The 21,938-nt window shown below is 34.1% G+C and overlaps 1 protein-coding gene across 3 annotated transcripts; it reads left to right on the forward strand.

Moving 5' to 3' along the window:
- Positions 1–761: 761 nt before the first annotated feature.
- Positions 762–19,586, forward strand: LRFN5 (leucine rich repeat and fibronectin type III domain containing 5). Of its 3 annotated transcripts, none has more exons than XM_047769500.1 (4): positions 762–2,160; positions 4,834–5,546; positions 12,702–12,745; positions 19,358–19,586. In XM_047769500.1, the coding sequence occupies exons 1-4, from the start codon at positions 776–778 to the stop codon at positions 19,373–19,375; spliced, it is 2,160 nt and encodes a 719-aa protein (XP_047625456.1). In that variant the 5' UTR covers positions 762–775; the 3' UTR covers positions 19,376–19,586. The 3 variants fall into 3 exon arrangements, with proteins under 3 accessions (XP_047625456.1, XP_047625455.1, XP_047625454.1); XM_047769499.1 differs by lacking the exon at positions 19,358–19,586 and adding an exon at positions 13,038–13,248; XM_047769498.1 differs by lacking the exons at positions 12,702–12,745; positions 19,358–19,586 and having other exon boundaries at positions 4,834–6,213.
- The last annotated feature ends 2,352 nt before the right edge of the window (positions 19,587–21,938 follow it).

Consider the following 21,938-nt stretch of genomic DNA (forward strand, 5'->3'; position numbering starts at 1 on the left):
ATTAAAAATTAATTAAATATCTTGACACAAGGCTAACAATAACAAATACTGTCCCTTATTGTTTCTGCTCAGACTATACTTGAAAATCCCTAAATATGTCTTTAAGCTTTTGAATTTAAAAGATGTCTTTTAGGGTTTAGTCAAGTTTTCTTCGATTCCCATCCTCCAGTTTGGGCTCAATGTCATTTTTTGTGAGCCCATGGAATACCGTGGGCATATTTCAAAAATAGCACTTAACTAAGAGAATCATAATAATCTGTCGACGTCTTTGTTTCCCCCATTTTATTTATTTATTTATTTATTTATTTATTTATTATCTTTTCTAGGGCCGCACCTGAGGCATATGAAGTTTCCCAGGCTAGGGGTCCACTTGGAGCTTTAGCCACCGGCCTACACACAGCAACGTGGGATCCGAGCCATGTCTGCAAACTACACTACAGCTCAGGACAACGCCAGATCCTTAACCCACTGAGCTAGGCCAGGGATTGAACCCAAACCTAATGATTCCTAGTCAGATTTGCTAACCACTAAGCCAGGACGGGAACTCTTTCCCCACTGTATTTTAAATCACCTGAGGTCATGAATGCTGTACTTTTTATCCTAGTTTCTATTATAGTCTCCAATACAGAGTTGATATTTTATACTTGCTTAAAAGTGGAAATAAGTTATTTCTGTATTCTAGTTTGTATAAAAAAGATTATTTGAATAAAGAAATGATTGAATGCTAACACTCTATTTTGTGTCTTTTTTTACAGGCTCTTAAATCTGATCTACAATGGAAAAATTTCTTTTTTATCTGTTTTTCATTGGCATAGCAGTGAAAGCTCAGATCTGTCCAAAACGTTGTGTCTGTCAGATTTTGTCTCCTAATCTTGCAACCCTTTGTGCCAAGAAAGGGCTTTTATTTGTTCCACCAAACATTGACAGAAGAACTGTGGAACTGCGTTTGGCAGACAATTTTGTTACAAATATTAAAAGGAAAGATTTTGCCAATATGACCAGCTTGGTGGACCTGACACTTTCCAGGAATACAATAAGTTTTATTACACCTCATGCTTTTGCTGACCTACGGAATTTGAGGGCATTGCATTTGAATAGCAACAGATTGACTAAAATTACAAATGATATGTTCAGTGGGCTTTCCAATCTCCATCATTTGATATTGAACAACAATCAGCTGACTTTAATTTCTTCTACAGCATTTGATGATGTCTTTGCCCTTGAGGAGCTGGATCTGTCCTATAATAATTTAGAAACAATCCCTTGGGATGCTGTTGAAAAAATGGTTAGCTTGCACACCCTTAGCTTGGATCACAATATGATTGATAACATTCCTAAGGGGACTTTCTCCCACTTGCACAAGATGACTCGGCTAGATGTAACGTCAAATAAACTGCAGAAGCTACCGCCTGACCCTCTCTTTCAGCGAGCTCAGGTACTGGCAACCTCAGGAATCATAAGTCCATCTACTTTTGCATTAAGTTTTGGTGGAAACCCCTTGCATTGCAATTGTGAATTGTTGTGGTTGAGGCGTCTATCCAGAGAAGATGATCTGGAGACCTGTGCTTCTCCAGCCCTTTTAACTGGCCGCTATTTTTGGTCAATTCCAGAGGAAGAGTTTTTGTGTGAGCCTCCTCTTATTACTCGTCATACACATGAGATGAGAGTGCTGGAGGGTCAAAGGGCAACCCTGAGGTGCAAAGCCAGGGGAGACCCCGAACCTGCAATACACTGGATTTCTCCTGAAGGGAAGCTTATTTCAAATGCAACAAGATCTCTGGTGTATGATAATGGAACACTTGACATTCTTATAACAACTGTTAAGGATACAGGTGCTTTTACCTGCATTGCTTCCAATCCTGCTGGGGAAGCAACACAAACGGTGGATCTTCATATAATTAAGCTCCCTCATTTACTAAATAGTACAAACCATATCCATGAGCCTGATCCTGGTTCTTCAGATATTTCAACGTCTACAAAGTCAGGTTCTAATGCAAGCAGTAGTAATGGTGATCCTAAAATGAGTCAAGATAAAATTGTGGTGGCAGAAGCCACATCATCTACGGCACTCCTTAAATTTAATTTTCAAAGAAATATCCCTGGAATACGTATGTTTCAAATCCAGTACAATGGTACTTATGATGACACCCTTGTTTACAGGTAAGAGAAGTTAAGCAAATCTTTATACTTTCCATACATCTTAGTGTAGGGCTTGATAATGAATGTACTACTTCTTTTTTAGTTGGCAGTGTTATGTTGTAATTAAAGTACTCCATTTTTTTAAGCGTATAATATAAAGCCTGTGAAAGGTGAATACATATGGGGAAATATTTTGAATGGTGTTATTTTCAGAGAGTTCCAATTTATATTTAATATTATGCTTACTTACTTTCTTTCCCCCTCATCTAAGAGATGTGACTATCAGAGAACAAGATTGATTTATTTTAAAAAAATTCAAAAACATACCAGAACTTACACATCCACATGAGTGTTCTTTCCTTCAAGGAAGTCACGTTGGGAGGCTATATCATTATCCCAATAATGCTGCCATTGCTCAAAGCACTTTTGGAATTATCTTTAGAACCTTCGTCATACTATTTTGAATATCCTCAGTGGTGGCAAATCTTCGTCTTTTGAGGGTGAATTTGAATTTTGGAAACAAGCAAAAGCCATTTGGAGCCAAGTCTTGTGAATAAGGTGGGTGATCAAGATGGGTGTTGCCATTTTTGGTCAAAAATAGGATGTAACTATAAAATAATGAGACTGATTTTTTTTTGAGTGATTGAGTCTTGTGTGTTTGTGTGTGTGTGTGTGTGTGTGTGTGTGTGTGTGTGTGGGTCTCTTATATACTGGTTCTTAAGACAGTTCCAAAGAAAATGTAAGTATTTTGAGCAGTGAAAGTATTGGTGGAGTTAAGTGTATAATCTCTGGGTAAGGACACTGGGGGAGAATTTACATCTGACTAAAAAATTTCTGGTATGTTTTTCTAAAGTTCAGCTTCATTGATTTATAGTCACATCTTGTCCAATTTTCAGTTGGAAATATACATTTTTTACCTCTCCATATAGTTTTACTCATGATAGACTATTACTGTATCTAGGAAATGATGCAAAATCATGACTGAAATATATATAAATTTTTTTCATCTTTAAGCTTTTCTGAAATAAGATCAAATTATTTCTTATACACCCAGATGAATTCTTAAAGATAATTCAATTTTCACTCATGTATGGGAATGAGAAATTTTTTTAAAAAATAAGCATGGACTGGTAGGAAAAAACAAAACTGACCTAGCCAGTTATATGATAGATCCTCGGTAATGTTCTACCTGGCTGAGTTTTAATTTTCTCATCTTTAAAAGGAAGAGATTAGAGTAAATAGTTTCTAATATCCCTCTCATCACTAAGTGAATGGGGATGTAAACTCTGATGCATGTATGTTAGCATAAAGTAGTTTGCCATTGTCATACTCAGCTTTCGCTTATGCTGTGGACTATTTCACCCATTGTCAAAGATGAGGTGCCATCTTTACCACTCACTTTCCTGTAGCTACCAAATATTTTATATATTTTAGACATCAGCTCTGTGAAGTAGGTCATTTTCTATTTTCCAAATTCCAAGATTTTAATCCTGCCATAGAAGTCAGTTCTCTATGACCTGGAGGAAATTGCTTGAATCCCTGACCCTAATGTTTGTCATATATAAGATAGTGATAATGCTCACCTCATACAGTCATTGTGAAAATGAAATTATAATGCATATAAAGTGCTTAGTAATGCCTGGCCTTTATCATACCCTCACTCCATGGATAGTGATTTCAACCACAAATGCATACTCTGGCCTAAAACTTTCTTGGTACATTAAGAAAACGATGTTTAGGTTGGATAACAGATTAGCATTGCCAAGTCTTAAAACTTCTAAAACTCTTTCAGAGAAAAAAAATATAGTTCCAAGCCTTTTTTCCAAATTAAATCTTAGTTTAGGTCATATATGGCTGCAGTTGAGAAAAATAAGTTAGTGGAGAATAGGATCCGCAGAAGGCTTTTGCGATATGATGGATTCAGAGATGTCTTAAACTCTTACCAAACTTTACAGACCATGTTCTGGAAGTCATTTCATTAGCCCACAATGGGAAGGGCGGGAGCTTCATGCTCTGGTCAACAGCTTTGCCCTGTTCATGTTTCTAGGATAATATTACTCATACATTTTCATCAACCTCATTTATAGATAAAAACATACTGGGAACCCAATGTTGAAGAAATTAGAGAGGGTTGAGATTTGTAAATAAAGTACTTTAATCTTAGTAATTATCTTAGTTATTAAAGATAGGTTTACTAAGTACCATTCCATAGCAGCTTATAACTGATTTGGAAAATAATACTCTGAATTGCATTTCCATTCTGGTTTCTAATGTGATTGTCAGTGTTTTCCCTTCCTTCAAATTGGCTTTTAGTCACAGAGGTGTTGTAAGTGCTAAATGGATTTGTTTAGTAGTCAGATAATGTCACAGTCACACCTTTCAAAAGCAATTTGTCATAAATGATTTTTTAGCTGTGGCTTTTATTAGGAGTTCTGCTTTGCCAAGCAATGTAATTAGTAAGCTTGTCAAAGCATGGTACAGGCACCATCAATATAATGCAGAATCCAACAATGACTTTTAGCCATTTTAACTGGGTAAATACAAGATTAGATCATTTTCCCATATTTCATATCTGTTATAAATGTGCTTATCTTAATGAGTACTGAAATGAAACAGCTGAAGTCATAATGGCTCTGTTTGTATATCTGTTTTTGTTTTGTTTTTAATATTAACACAAATTCCATTGTCCCTCAGAATGATACCTCCTACGAGCAAAACTTTTCTTGTCAATAACCTGGCTGCTGGAACTATGTATGACTTGTGTGTCTTGGCAATATATGATGATGGCATCACTTCCCTCACTGCCACAAGAGTCGTGGGTTGCATCCAGTTTACTACAGAACAGGATTATGTGCGATGCCACTTCATGCAGTCCCAGTTTTTGGGAGGCACCATGATTATTATTATTGGTGGAATCATTGTAGCATCTGTGCTGGTTTTCATCATCATTCTAATGATCCGCTATAAGGTTTGTAACAATAATGGACAACACAAGGTCACCAAGGTCAGCAATGTCTACTCTCAAACTAATGGGGCTCAAATACAAGGCTGCAGTGTGACACTGCCCCAGTCCGTGTCCAAACAAGCTGTGGGGCACGAAGAGAATACCCAGTGTTGTAAAGTTGCCAATGACAATGTGATACAATCTTCAGAAACTTGTTCCAGTCAGGACTCCTCTACCACTACCTCTGCTTTGCCTCCTACCTGGACTTCAAGCACTTCTGTGTCCCAAAAGCAGAAAAGAAAGACTGGCACGAAGCCAAGTACCGAACCACAAAGTGAAGTTGTCACAAATGTTGAGTCCCAAAACACTAACAGGAACAACTCAACTGCCTTGCAGTTAGCTAGTCGACCTCCTGATTCTGGCACAGAGGGCCCCACATCTAAAAGAGCACATTCAAAGCCAAGTAAGTTTTTCACTTTGCCTGCTGAGAGATCCAGAGCAAGGCACAGGTACTCCCTGAATGGAGAATTAAAGGAATACTATTGTTATATTAACTCACCGAACACATGTGGACTCTTTTCTAAAAGAAGCATGTCTATGAATGCGATGTTAATTCAGTCCAGCAGTTCTGATGGGCATAGTGGAAAAGCAACTCTTTCAAATTCTAAGTGGATATTGGAAAGCACTGTGTAACCTATTATTTCTTTTTAATGAAAAATTATTTTGAGAACTCATATAGGAGATTGGAATTCAAAGTCCTAGTCTTGTCTCTCTGATACGTGGCTAATAGAGCAGTGGTGTATAAACCCTCTAGGGTACAGTTCGTATATACACAAAGGTAATATATATATAATGGCTTAGGGAAAAATGCATGACAGCAGTGCCTTCCCCTATTCTAGGACTGGCTTCCAGGTTTTGCAATAGCAGGCCACAAAATGAAAGTTGTAGAGTCATACATAAATAATGATATTTCCTCCAGTCTTACATAGTACCACCTATGAATGATTGGTATTTTTCAATTGGTAGATTGTATATTTTCTTTCAATGATGGTGGCATTTGTTTTTAGGCAAGTATTTTAGAGAACAATTCTGTGTTATGTTATTTAAAATAAAATATTCACTTAAGTATACTTGGACAGTGTTAAAATAAGTACCATTTTAAACAACATTCTTGGTTCAGGTGCCTTAATGTTTCTATGGTATTTCTCATCCACCACACGGCTTTTCCCATGGGAAGCAGAAGAAAAGACAATTGGTTTGCCATTTATCAAAAAAAAAAAAAAAAAAAAAGCCAATACAGCTTTAAGTCACAGCCAGTTTTAAGTCATATGCATCTGCCTGGGCATATGAAGGTGTTTTCATTTATTCAGTACACATTTGTTGAATGAACGAGCTTTATATTTTTCTTAACGCAAGTTAAATAGGGAGATAGAAATACAAAACTGCCTTTATTAAAGGGATGTTTATTTTTTATCACCAAGTAAAATAAAAATCTTCTAATGGAGTTTTTATTACATTTATAAGCAATATAAAGTCATAGCTCATTAATCAGAGAATAGTTTTCTTCTTCCCTTGTGTGCTATAATTCTGAATTTTAATATTTTTCTCTCAGAGTAAGATAGTAAATATATTTATTATTTGAACCAAAGTTTGTGATGAAATTTAATTAGATGTTATACAGCTTAGTGGGAATACATCATTTAAAATAGGATTTTTAGGAGTTCCCATTGTGGCAGAATGGGTTAAGAATGCAACTGTAGCAGCTTGGGTCACTGTGGAGGCACAGGTTCAATACCTGGCTGGCACAGTGAGTTAAAGGCTCTTACATTGCTGCAGCTGCAGATTCAATCCCTGGCCTAGGAACTTCCATATACTGCTGGTGCAGCCATTAAAAAAAAAAAGAAAAAAAAAAGGCTTTAATTTAGTCAGACAATAATACCGTTCCTTGATGATATGGCATTTTTGAACCTTCACTGAAATTGAGGTCTATAGAAAAATGTTCTATCTACTCCTTGAAATTTTTACCATATTATATGGTAACTTGATGGTGTTTTATTAAAGATCATTAAACAGGGGCGTGGGGATTTTGTTTGTTTTGTTTTGAGAATAATGCTTATGTGGGAACCTCGTGCAAAACATTTTTAGCCATAACAAAAGAAAATATATACTTTATGTAAAATACTACCTGGGAGTAAGTTAAACACATGGTTAAAGTTTATTAACTTTCAGATTACTCGAAATACCATTTAAACACAGGTGAAGAATATCATTCATTAGTTTAATTTCCTCTTGGCGGAGACATTTATAAACTTTTCAGTTAATTTTAACTTGACAGAGGCATACCTTGTGCATGATTTATTATGATGACATTCAAAAGTGGGTTAGATTAAAACAGAGGTTACTTTCTGAGGCAATATTGAAAACATTTGGCTAATGGGCTTAGGTGTTTCCTAAGTACTCTCTCTGCCCTGCTTCTCTTTCTGAAGTTTGTTGTTCACATTTCTAAGGTATAATCAGCCTTAGTGGGTCCAGTATAGAGTTCTTGGGAGGAATAAATGAGATCACATGTAAGGTAGTATTTTGTAAAAATCAAAGCATTACTCAAAGTTAAAATGTATTTTCAACACTATTTCTGTAGTAATGTTCCAATACCAGCTAATGTTTTAAATTAACACCAATTTCTTAATTCTTCATGAAGGTACTCATTGACAGAAGCATATTATTTTTCCCCTTTGTAGTTTTTACCTGCATAGTATTAAAAAATCCTGAGTATATAAAAGTTTTCAAGACATAAAGAAATGCGTCCCCCAACAGGGGATCTCTGACATTATTATGTAGGTTGTGTCAAGAGGGCTCTAAAATCATACAACACAGGCAGCAACTTAGCATGCCTACTCCAAGCTACTGATTAACTTATTTTCATTTTCCAGTTACCTCTCTTTTTTAAAAAATCAATTTCCTGCTTATGTTTCTAATGAAACTTTAATTAAATATCTTTTATTTCTCATAAACATTTCAAACCAATAATATCTAATCATGTGAAATTTCTTATTTGACTAAATCCATTTAAACCATTTAAATTGTTATTACTTTTACAAGACATTTTTAGGGTGAAATGAACCAAAAGCTTAAACACTTGTTCTAGAAGTAATAAGGCCTGTATTCCTAGCTTTCAAAGAGTTTATATTTGAATAAAAGATTTGAAAAAAGATTGGGTTATCAAGAGGGTCAAATGTTATTTGGTTCTGTTCATAAGTATATGAATAACGTTTTGCCCAGAGTAGTTTTAGTGTGAAGTGACTGAAAAATAAATCTGTGAGAAGGTTAGGGGTGATTAAAGGTACCAGTTAAAATATCCAAAACGCAGTAGTTATTCATATGAATGAATGAGCAAATGGATAGATGAATAAGTAAATGGAGCCAGAGAGAAAGATTCATTAACAAGAATTTTGATTAATTAGCACAACAGAGATATGTGCTCCAAAATCTAATATAAGCCAGAAATTCTGTCCCTCTTGTTGTTTTTATTCTGTCATTCTGACATTCCTTATTTAACCAACTACAGAGCATATAGTTTTGCTATTTGTTGTTGCTCACTGTGTATAGTTTGTATATGTTGTTTTGGCTTCCCTGTTCTTATTTTTTAAAATTTTTAGCCATTTTACACTATGGTTTCTGCTTGTTCGCTATAAAAACCAACAAATAATATATTTACAGATATTTACTCCAAAACTTTTTAAAAATTATATGTGTTCCTATATTTTGGTTTGCTTCTTTTGGGTAATTGTCCCCCCATTTGAAAATGTCAAACTTATTAAAGTAGGTCTTTTTAAGAAAATATACATATACTATATGAGTCCCATAAGGGTACGGAAGCATCAAAGCATCCTCAAAATCCTAAGAAGAAAGAGTTTGGTTTGATGAACATTAATTATTTTTAGTCTACAAATAGATTAACACAGAGGTATATTAAATACAATAATTTAAACAAGAAATAGTAACACCTTTGCTGAGGACAACATATATAGCCTACATTTTTTCCAAACGTTAAATGTCGCAGTTAGTTGAAATCACAATAAGCTATTTAATACTTTTAGACAGTTGATTTTAGCTACTTCGCAGATATCATCACCAAACAGGTTTTAGAATATAAGTTTTTGAGCTTTTGTAAGCCATATACGAGCATAACGAGTTTACTACCTGAAGGGTACATACTTTCTCCGTAAGAATTTAAGGAATTTTAAAAAATTAAATGTCTTCCATTTGTCTATAAGAATCTATCTTTTTTTTCTTTTTTCTTTTTTAGAGCCGTACCCACGACATATGGAAGTTCCCAGGCTGCAGCGGGGGCAGGGGAATCAAATCATCAAATCAGAGCTACAGCTTCCAGCCTACACCATAGCCACAGCAATGGTGGATCCCCCACCCACTGAGCGAGGCCTCAGGGATTGAACCTGCATCCGCATGGATACTAGTTGGATTCTGCTGCACCATGACAGGGACTCTAAGAATCTTTTATCTTTTTTGTGAAGTATTTTCTACTTCACTTCAAGGCCCTCAAAAAGTACTTCCAAATTAAAATTTAACCATTTTATTTGCTTATATTACTGAAAGGAAATTAATATTTTATTTATAAAATAAAAACATTAATAAAGCAATTATCACAAAGTTCATATCAGTGTTTTTGGTTCCTAAATTTTAATATTTCCTCTTCTATTTATTCACAAAATAAACTTAAAAGAATTATTAAAATGCCAATAGTTTAAAAAATTCAAAAACATAAAGCATCTTATGGCACACAGAATTGTAAAGGTAAATGGGGCATTTTTTTTTTCAAAGAAGACTGCAGATACAAGCCGATTTTCTTCTCAATGTAGCAGAATTCCACTTCCATTCTATATTGTTAAGTAAGCAGTGTTCATTTACATTAGACAGAATGAAAACTCACTCCTTTGCTCATTGTTCCCTTGAGTCTCAGAAAGAGTTAAGATGCTTCTGTGAGTGAGTGTGTGAAGCGTTTTGGGGAAAGGACTTCAGCCCAGAGGTGGATTGGCTGGGAAAAGGATATTTTTCTTATCCTCCCCAGTTGGTAATAAAACACTAATGATGATAATAATAATAGAGTAATGCAATTTATCTTATTTATGAGAAGAATGTTAATTGAGATAAATTTATGGGTAATGAAATTTCACTTTAAAAAATTCATAGAGGGTTGGAGTTCCTGTCATGGCTCAGTGGTTAATGAATCTGACTAGGAACCATGAGGTTGCAGTTCAATCCCTGCCCTTGCTCAGTGGGTTAAGGATCCGGCATTGCCATCAGCTGTGGTATAGATTGCAGATGCGGCTCCGATCCTGAGTTGCTGTGGCTCTGGAGTAGGCTGGAGGCTACATCTCTGATTAGACCCCTAGCCTGGGAACCTCCATATGCCATGGGAGCAGCCCTAGAAAAGGCAAAAAGACAAAAAAAAAATCATAGAGGAAAGAGAAAATAACCAAAATAAGACTGGAATCTTTTTTTTCTTTTTTTATGACTGCAATTTTATAGTAGTTTCAGAGCTCTGTTTTTCAGATTACTCAGTCCTTTCCCGCCCATGCTAGATAAATATATGCTGGGATTATAAATGCAATTAGTTTTATCAGGTTTGAAGATGTCTGTTTTATGCAACAGAAATGATCCTTCTTGTAGCAGTACAGAAGATCACTCGATACAGAAAGAATAGTAAGTGTATTATTGAATCAAGTAATTCTAAATATGTGATGTTATCTGAAGTGGGACCTAGAAAATAATAGTTTGTAACTGAGAGTATATTAAAGTATGAAATTACCTCTTTAAGGTCACATTAATGCTTTTGCCATTTCATCAGATATTTTCAGTAGTCCATATAGCAAAACAATCAATGTACCATTTTCTTCTGATTCTGTCAGCTATTTCAAAGTCAAAATTTAGAATCTAGGAGTTCCCACGTGGCTCAGCGGAAACGAATCTGACGTATGCATGAGGATGCAGGTTCGATCCCTGTCCTTGCTCAGTGGGTTAAAGGATCTGGTGTTGCTGTGAGCTGTAGTGTAGGTCACCGGTGTGGCTCAGATCTGGCATGGCTGTGGTGTAGTCCAGCAGCTACAGCTCTGATTCAGCTCCTAGCCCAGGAACCTCCATATGCCATGGGTGCAGCCCTAAAAGACACAAAAAATTTAGGATCTAAAGTTACCATTGAACAATATACACTATATTACTCATATAGTAATACATACATAGATTATATGTATTACTTACATAGGTATATAAATATGTGTACTTATAAATTAACCATTTTAAATCATCAATTTGCGTCCTGCAACATGAATTATAATTAATGTAATAAAATTAGAATTAAATGGGCTGCTATCAGAGAACTTCTCCCAGAACAGCTGTCCAACCTATACTTCTCATTTATCAGGTTACAATGGAGTATAAACTCTCTACTACAAATTTATTTTTTTGAACATCCTAGTGATAAACCCCTCTAGAGTTTGTCTAGTTACATTATTTTCAAGTAGATGACTGTTATGTGTATGAATTATATAAACAACAAAAAGTATTTTCAGATACATTCAGGGGAAAGTCATGAAGTCTCTTTCGTTTTATTTTTAGAAGTAGATGCACATTTATTCTTGTCTGAAACATGAAGTAGACACTTACTGTGATGCTGCTCCAAAATATGTCCAATATGTAATTATTCTGGTAAAGGAAAGGGGCTTATGAAATATACTCTGTGGGCGCTACCATAATGTAATTTCCTAATTTTTTTTTTCTGTATAATGTGAAGATATTATTGCTTTCATGTGAAACCTAATCTCCAGGTGTCTGTAAATTTATATGAATATTTGAGCTGGGGGTTTTCTCCTGTTCTCATCACATCACCTATGAACCCTTAGAACAACTTTTTCCTAAGACACCTAATTTTTTCTTATAATTGTGTCACTTCTTAATGACTAGAAGTATTTGTTTAAAATAGGTCATTTGGCAAGGAAATAGAATGTGTACTATGCAGGACTATTTAATTATATTAAATACATATGGACTTTTAAAGGCAGAATATTTGCATTTGGAACATTACTGCTTTATGAAAGGATAAATGGGTACTCAGGAAAACATACTATTATCTTGGGGGTGCTGAATAATGGTTTATTTGGAAATGGTTATTTTTTTACTCTGCATGTGAATATGGTGAAACTACATTTCCCGCTTTGGATTTTTTTTTTTCCTTTGATTTGTCTCTCCATATCAATCATGTGCAACTCTGTGGTCGAAATGTTAAGTAAGATGAATAGAAGTCTGATTCTCTTATTGAACTCTTGCAGGAAAAGTGCACTCCATACTGACAATTGCTCATTTTAGTAATGAGAACAATATTTTAAAAAATTCTGCCTTTAGAGTGTTAGGTGTCAGGAAGTAGCCATAGAGAATTACAAAGTATTAGTCAATTGCAATTATCCAAGAACTGGTAAGTTATTTTTTAAAGACAGCTAGATACATTTTTGCTAAGAGGAATTTTATCAAGACTTCAGTGAGAAGTATTTTAAGATTTGTTTCATAAAAAATGAATTGCTCATGACACTGAAAATTTTATTCCCAGATGCTTTGCCGACTAATGTTGACCCGATTGTCCAGGAAACACAGGTGAGATTCTCATTACCTGTAAGCAGTTAAGTGGGTATATTCTTTTATAAATGAATTTTTAATTTTTGTTTTGCTAGCTTATGTAAGTTGTTTAAATCTTCCATTAAAACTTACTCAGTGCTCAGTGGTAAAGACTGAAGTTCAGTTTGGTTAAGTGAATTTCCAGTTCCTAAACAGACATATTTCTGATTAACTGAACATTACTGATTCATGTTGTAAAACTAAAGGGAATACTAGTGTGACTTTGGAGTCACTGTTGTAATCACAAATGATATAATGTGTATTTTTACAGATATTTCCCAAAGTGCAGACAGTTGCTTGATAAGAATGTATTCACTCCTCTACTTGACCTCCACATCCTAATAGAAGCTGAGATGATACATTATACCTTCCTGAAAGTGGGTGAACAGAAGTGTTTCACTGTAAAGTGAATGAAGCTGCTATAAAATGAAGCAAAAGGCTACACATGAAATATTCATGGTATTCCTTTTGTCAGCAACTAGTTGCTATTCTGGGTTTTCTTTTCTCTCATTCTTTCTTTTTCTTTTTTCTTTTCTTTTTTTTTAAGTTTCAAATGAGTATTTGATTCCTGCATTTTAATTGGATTAGAAAGTGTGTTTCCAGAGCAGAATGGCAATTTAGCAATCTGTTCAAACAGCTGGTTGCATCAGCCATTCGAGTAAGATTTGGCACAAAAAAAAAAAAAAAGAAAGAAAGAAAAATCTGTTTTAAAGGCTCTAAAACACATTGATTTGTTTCTTGGTAATAAAAATAAAGGTTTTTGTTTGTTTGTTTGTTACCATTTCTTATTTAAAAGTTAATAGTAACGTGGACCATCATTCAGGGTTTCCCCTAAAGAATTCCATTCCCAAATCAAGCAAAATATTTTTCATGCATCATTTCTTTACTGAATTTAGGGTCCATTCCTATGCTGCAAAAAATGGACAGCTCACTGGAAACAATCAGTAGCACAGAGTCTGGCTGGTACTTGCTGTTAATAGAATTGAACTGACCTGCACAAAGGTGTCTTGGTTCACCAACACCTTCCCTTTCCTTCTCCCCCTCCCTGCCTTTCTTTTTTTTTTTTTTTCTTCCTTTCCTTCCTCCCTCCCCTCTTCCTCTATCTTTGATGTTTAAAAATGAATTTATCATGTAACTTTGGACATCTAGCTATTCTGAAAGAGGATACCTTTAGAAAGGGATTAAGAAGTCAATGTTCATCTGTCAGAGCACAATACAGAAAGGTTCCAAATGTTCTATCAAGATGTGGAAGCAGGAAAGACAATGTGGTCATTTTTCAATTACCAGTTAAAGCAATTTCCCAAATATTTCTTGGGGCATGATAAATACTATTGTGTTCTTTATTTTTACCACAGTGTTAGAAGTCGAATTTAGAGAAAAGTTGCAATTTGTAAATTATAATTCCTTGGGAATTTGTGTGCTACTCAAGGTAATAACAGTTTTGCCAATGTGATAAATACATAAGATTTCTAATAATGACTTTCCTGGTCCTAAAGTCACTAGTATTAATTAGAGAACTTTGGAAAATATAGTTTAAAATAAAATAAATAAAAATCTGTCATAACCCACACCAGACATACATAGTAACAATCTGGTGTGTGATCTTTCAGTGATTTGTCATTTCTGTAGGTAGTAGATTTATGTTTGCATATGTGTGTTTATATTAGATTTACATACTGAATGTGTATATTTGGAATATGTCACCTATTTTTAAAGCTTTGTGCTGAGTTTTACTTTAGTTCCTTTTGTCAAACAAATAACTATGTCATAATGTCATAGCAACTTTCCTTCCATGCTTCAGCTAATTTTTTTTTTTTCTTCCTACAAGCTCTAGTAAGAAAAATAAATCTCTGGACAAAAGGGGAATTTAACAAAATTTAGTGGCAATACATCATTTACTCATTAGCCAATGCCTTGCTACATTCCTATTATCAGATTTAAGTCACGGTATGACCTCACGGCTGTTCTTAGCACTTGGTAAACGATTTCTACAATAGCAGGCCTATCATATCTACAGCTGTCAGCACAACCAAACAGTAATGCCCCTTTAAGAGACTCTGACCCCTGTGCTTTTATTCTCCTCATGGTCATTCACACTGTCAGCAGTACTTTACCTTGTGAATGACGTGAGGCAGAGAGCTGGCAGAGTATCCTTGTGTCCACATCTTATTTTTTGGGGTTGGCATGGGTTGGGGTTATAAAATTTTGCTTTAATTTTATATTCCCTGTAGGATGGTAACATACATGTCTTCTTCTACCCAGAGACAAAATATATTTTCCAAAAATTTGGACACAGCCCATTGCATTAAATTTAAATTAAAATATCCATTATGTATAAGCAAAAAAACTTAAAACACTTTTTTTTTTTTTCTTTCTTGGACATCCAACCACATATGGAGTTCCTGGGCCAGTGCTCAGGTCCAATCTGCAGTTGCAGCCTACGCCACAGCTGTGTCAACACCAGATTTTCAACCCACTGTGCAGAACTGGGGATCAAGCCTGTGTCCTGGTGCTACAGAGATGCTGCTGATCCCCATGCACCACAGCGGGAGCTCTTAAATATATTTTTACTGTTTAAAAAATGTTTATAGAATGACAATATTAAATTGATTATACCTCAAATCCTAACATAACATCAAGCTCTAATAGGAAGGAGCAGAGAGGACAGAAAGGTTTCATCCAGTCTGTGGTTTAAGTATTCCTCTTCATACTAAGATAATTGTTTTTCTGAAGGGGAAGAGTTAGATTTGTTTCATTTCCATTAACCAGAATATGCCATATACCAATTTTCTTCTTCAAGACTTTTCTTATATGTGAATAGAAACAGAGTGAGCTTAAAATATGACAGTCCTTCTATAATAAAGTCATAAGATACCAGTCACAGGAGTTCCCGTCGTGGCGCAGTAGTTAGCGAATCCGAGTAGGAACCATGAGGCTGCGGGTTCGATCCTGGCCCTTGCTCAGTGGGTTGGGGATCTGGCGTTGCCGTGAGCTGTGGTGTAGGTTGCAGACACGTCTCAGATCCCGAGTTGCTGTGGCTGTGGTGTAGGCTGGCAGCCTGGGATTCGACCCCTAGCCTGGGAACCTCCATATGCCCCAGAAGCAGCCCCAAGAAAAGGCAAAAAGACCAAAAAAAGACCAAAAAAAAAAATTCCAGTCACACTAAGATGAATTGAGAGAGAAGAGGAGAGGAATCATTGATAAAAGCAGTGATATTTACTCTATAAGTAAACAGGCATGTCTATATAAATTAACGTTATGTTTGAAAATGTTTTTATGCATAAAATGAACCCAGTAAAACAATTTTTTACCTTGTTTGGCAGTTAAAATAAGAACCGTTGACTTGAAGTTTGCATTTATACTGAAAATGCCTCAAGTCAAATTCTTTAAAAAGTGTTTGTTTTATTCAGACCAGCAAAATATATGTACATTGTGTGTATTAAGTATGCACAGGAAGTGCCATTTAAATTGTAATTACTAGTACCAGTCTTTAAGATAATTGCTTCCTGGTTTTAATACATTTGGCTTTTGGTTGTTTTGTTTAGTATCAAGGTATTTAAAAAATGTAAACTTTGTCATAAAATATCTGCTACAGATGCAGTAACCATGACATGAGTCCATTTCTTTTAGAGAAACTATGAATATATAAATGAATAAAATTTAGTAATCTTATTAGAAATAAACTTCAGTATTAAAATAACTATGGGAAAACAAAGTTTGGAAAACATAAACTAAAAACTGAGCAGCAAAATAAATGTGTGCATATGATCCAGATAGCTTCCCAATGTTTTGTTTTCTCCCAAGCAAGAATAACCAAAATAAAAATTTGGCCTTGTAGGGTATTTTCCACTATGATATTCCTTTCAAGTAATTTTGTAAAAAAAAACTAATAGAATAGGCACATATGTAGAAAATATTTAACTACTTTTATAATAAAGTACATTTTGACATATTTGAACATTACAGAAAGTCAGAAAAAAATTTGGAAATCTAGTATCAGCAATGACATTTAGAAATTATTTCCTTCTTTTTTAGATACTGTAACTGTATAAAATGAAAAAATCTTTGTAATTCTTAATTATGTTCAGAGTGAGAGCAATAACGTTTCCCTAATCCATTCAATGTCAGGATACTTTTTTTCTTAATGTTAAGATAGCCTTAATTTCCTCTTTATAGAACTGCTAATAAGAATGTGCAGGACTTCCCATATGGCTCACAACGTAACTACTAGGCGTTGCTTCTGCAGTGGCTGTGGCTCGATCCCTAGCCTGGGAACTTCCATATGCCGCAGGTGTGGCCACTTGTTTTTAAAAAAAAAAAAAAAAAAAAAGAATGTGCAGTGTTTTGCATGCTACCCTTCAGTGTTTGTTTTGTTTTGCTTTTTTTTTTTTCTTTTTTGGGCTGCATGCGCAGCATGTGGAAGTTCCCAGGCTAGGGTTCTAATTTGAGCTGTAGCTGCTGGCCTATGCCACAGCCATAGCAACATGGGATCCAAGCTGAGTCTGTGACCTACACCACAGCTTAAGGCAATGCCAGATCCTTAACCCACTGAGCAAGCCCAGAGATCGAACCTGCATTCTCATGGATAATAGTCAGGTTTGTTACCACTGAACCACAACAGGAACTCCCACCCTTCCACTGTTAAATGAGGACCATTTACAAAACATTCTGAACCTATACCAAATTCATTATTTTTAGTTCTTATAACATTTTAGATAATTATTAAAATCTATTTTGATTTTTCTTTGTGATGCTCCTATAATTTTATGTCCCATATATAGATGTCCATGAATCATTATAAGAATTTGCTTATTGATAAGTATAGTAACAAGTGTTATTTTGAATATCCTACATATTACATTTTTATTTAACTTCATATTGTGTCATCATTTCGATAATGGTAGATTCAGGGCAAATACGCATCATTGTTCCCTAAACTGATTGCTATTTCCTAATCTTTGAAATTAATACCTTTTTTATAAGCCATAACCCCACAGTTTTTAGATAATATTATTATGTAATGCAAATTTGAACCAAAATCCCATTAAGCCATGTTAGATTATAGAAACATTAACTTGACATTAAAAGAAAGTTTGTTTTTCTGGAAAGATTTATTGTTTGAAAAGTCAGACAAGTTACACTGTCCACTATATTTTTCCTCTAGGCATAGCTATTTTTTTTCTATGAAACCGTCTCCTGAAACATGAAACTTATTGTAATACAATTACTTTTTTATCAAAGAGAACATATTACTGGAAACACAAAAAGAAATAAAAAGCTTGTTGATAAGCTGTGCTCTGATCCCAATAGGAAGGAATGTAGATATTTCCCATTATAATTTAAAGTGATTTTGCAGTATTTCCTTAGAATGAATATCCCCAGAAAAGTGTGATATTGATATCTATATTTCAGTAGTTGGCAAGGTAATTATTTTTTAAAAATAGGATACACGTTATCTATTAACAATCTTTAAACATTGAGTAAATCCTCATTCAATAATTCTAAAAAATTGTTGCAGCCACTTATTCAGATTTTTGAAATATTTCCTTAAAGTATCTCTATAGTATTTTACCTACTTTTATCACATAAAGTTATCCAAATATGTCCTAAATTGACATTTTTATATAGACTATCTGAATTTAATTAAGAAACTATATTTTATCATTTATTTGTTCCATGCATTTTATAACCCTCAATTTGTAAACATATAGTTGTTCTTGAATGGAAAGGAGAAAAATTTCTTCTATTTCATATTGCGAAATCACATATTTCTCAAAAGTCATTTTCCATCTTCATCAAGTGTAGAATTTATAGATATATTTGAAAGCCATGAGGACTGAGAACCTATATTAGAGAAAAAAATATCTTCACAGTTTATTTAAATATTTTAATGGTTTTTATATGATTTTCTTTCAAAATCCTATTAACTCTGAAATGCCTTTGCTTATGAGTTATTGTCAGTTGTCACATTTATTTGTTCTGTGGGTGAAGAACTAATAAAGATGAATTAGTAGTCTTCACTATCATGAAAACTATTAAATGTATAATTAAATTGTATAAAAACTTTAATATTATGCAAAACTTCCAATAGAATATATTAAAAAGTATAGATCACTTAGGTTTTAGATGTGATGAAAGATTTGAGATAATATGTTCATATTTTTAAAAACTGGTATGAATATTTGTTAAAACCTGAATAGCTTGCATTAATGAATTAGTAGAGAATTTTTTTTCCTCCTTTTAACTTGAGAATACAAATGGGAAAATCAACGCAAGGCAAAGTGCCATTTCTTGATTTGGCTCTGACTTGAATAACTACTCAGTCTTAATACATTTAGAGTCCTTTCTAAAATGAGAATTTTTTTTGGTAATATATTGAACAATTTGAAATTACCAGACAACGTTTTAAGAGCTGAAGTGCATGTCTAGATAGCATTCAGGGGTGTATCTAGTGGTTCATAGCAATTAGCTCCTGCCTGAGTGCTTATGGTTCAGTAACTTCTAGATTGCTAGCGCAATGATCTTATTAGCTCTGTGTTTTCTTTCTTTCTTTTCTTTTTTTTCCCCCCCTTTCTTTTTCTTTCATTTCAGAGGCCGGAGTTAATCTGAAGAGCACCACTTCTCTCTCTCCTGAAAAAAATTGCCACTGATATTTTTACTGGATAAAATTTAAAAATGTTTCAATTCATAAATGCTAATTGTTGAACTGGTGTCCTAGAAGAATTGTCCACAGGAGCCCAAGCAGAAGTCTCTGATACTGGTGGAACTGGCTCAATCACACCATGGTTCATCCCCTTTTAAAACCAATTTTCTTTTTTTTTCTTTTTTTTGTTTATTATTATTATTATTATTATTATTATTATTATTATTATTATTATTATTATTTTTGTCTTCTGGCCTACAAGTATTTTTTTTTTTTAAAGAAGGGGAAAAAAAAAAGCCTACATTGGCATCAAGTTCTGTATCAATCCATGTTACATTTCCATCCATGATTTAAAACTGTAGAATCTTGAATAATCTATATCACTTTAACAAATAAATGTTTTACTAAGACAGAATTTGCACATTGCCTGGTTTTTGGAAACCTCAATTGCTTCAAGTATGAGTGGTGACATGTTGATTTTAAGAAATAATTAGACTATTTGACATCTATGTAGCACAAAAAACCTTAAGGAACCACAAATTGCTTTATTGTATTTGAACTAATTCTTCTCTAACTGAAGTGCGCCCACTTCTGTGGAAGAACAGTATAGCTATATAGCTGTTTAAACAGCTTTACAGCCATTTATCCTTCAACATAAGACAGGAAGGATGAGGGATCTTTTCTCCTTGGTGGAACCTCCAAAAGCATCAAGGTAGGCATATTGTAATTAATCCAAATTGATACATTGATTTTTCTGGAGTGTAAGGACAAAGAGATTTTAATAATTTTATGCCTCATGTTTCTTTATAAGTACCCATTTCTCCAATTTTCAATTGGAGATATATATATACATGTCTATATAGATATAGATATATATAGATATACATATATACACACATACACACATATGTATATATATCCAATATATATAATTCCAGGCTAAATAAAGAATATACATCTGATTTAGCACCAGCAGGAATAGGAATAAGATATTTTTGATGGCTAATAAATTTTAATACAGCCATATTTAAGCAGTATTCAAACCTAATAGGCCTGAATTCAAACTCTAGAGCTTAGTGAATTTAGCCAGTTACCCAACTCTGCCCTTCCACAGTCTCAATGGAGAAATATTATTGTAAAATTTGAAAATGCATGTAAATTTTTCACTGTATTATAAGCAGTATGTTCAGTTAAAAATAGTATTAATAATAGCTATTAGAAATTGAGATTCTCTAAAACTTTAGAGATTTTATTTCTGTTCCTTGACAATTCTGGTAGTTGTCCATCATTAAAAACAATATGTATGTAAGTTTTTTAAAAACTTAGTTAAAACTAAACAGAAAACTGTCTTTGAGAAATGTGGGTCAGTCTGTTAACCATAGCACATCGCTCAGACTGTTATAAATATCCAATTATCCAAAAGAGATGTTACAAAATGTCAGTCATCAAATGGTACTTGGAATCTGTGCTCAGAAGCCTAGCAACACCAGACAACAGTTTAAACACATGTGTACACACACACACACACACTCACTCAACACACACAATGAACAACTGAAACAGAAGTAATAGGTTTGAGTTGAAATGTCGTTTGTGACCTTGGGCACCTGACTTCATTCTCTGTTTCCTGATGATGGAAATGCCCAGAGCAATCCTGTTTGTTTATATATAAATATATACATACATGGATGAAAGTTTATGGTGACAAAAAAAAGACATATTAGACAATACGCATTGCCTCTGTGACTCTGTTCCTGTTGAATACAATTTTTTTTTTCTCAAAACGTGTCAGGAACATAAATTGCTTTCCTGGATCTCAGTGTAGACTTTACCTTTTTAAGTTCTCCCTTGGGAAAACATGCTACCTTTTCTTCAAGAACATTGTCCTGTTTATCCTTGCATTCAACTCCCACCTCCACCCCAGCCTCTGCCCCACTGGACCTGATGATTGTTCTTCTTGATAATGGTAAAAACATCACCTGACCTCTTCATCATTTTAGAATACTCATGGTGTTGTGTTCCAAGGGACACAATTTTTAGTATTAAAACTATAATTGTATTTCATCACTTTAAGTTTTCATTCTGCATCTCCTACACCTACATTTAAAACTTCATTTATGCACAAGTATTCACTCATACTGTACCTATTTTCTCTTTTTTTTTTCAAATATTGTTGAAGAATACTGAAGCATCATCTCTGATCCCTTAAGTGTGCAATAATCAATTCTTGTTATGGGCAGATATTGACTTCTTATACTATGAAGTAAAGAGAACAGAATTGTATATCCATAACTATATGGAACTAATGGTCATTCACAAATAAATGTTTTGCAAAAATGTGAAAAAATAATATTTTTAGAATAAGTGGAAACAATTTATTTTAGGTAAGCGTATTATAAAGGAGTGAACAAAATAAATGGTAAAAGTTCTCACTTTATGGTTCTTGGACATGCATTGACAACCACTCCCATTTTCCCGATTAATATGTATATTACTAAATAATATTGGAAGTAATCTAGTTGCTAACAA

This window comes from Phacochoerus africanus, chromosome 2 (assembly GCF_016906955.1).
Source record: "Phacochoerus africanus isolate WHEZ1 chromosome 2, ROS_Pafr_v1, whole genome shotgun sequence".
Taxonomy (NCBI): Eukaryota; Metazoa; Chordata; class Mammalia; order Artiodactyla; family Suidae; genus Phacochoerus; species Phacochoerus africanus.

What these genes read in the sequence shown, in the direction of transcription:
- LRFN5 (XM_047769498.1), top strand. Translation starts at nt 776, where the DNA reads ATGGAAAAATTTCTTTTTTATCTGTTTTTCATTGGCATAGCAGTGAAA. An exon ending in GATGACACCCTTGTTTACAG is followed by an intron (nt 2,161 to 4,833) that starts GTAAGAGAAGTT and finishes ATTGTCCCTCAG; the next exon opens with AATGATACCTCCTACGAGCA.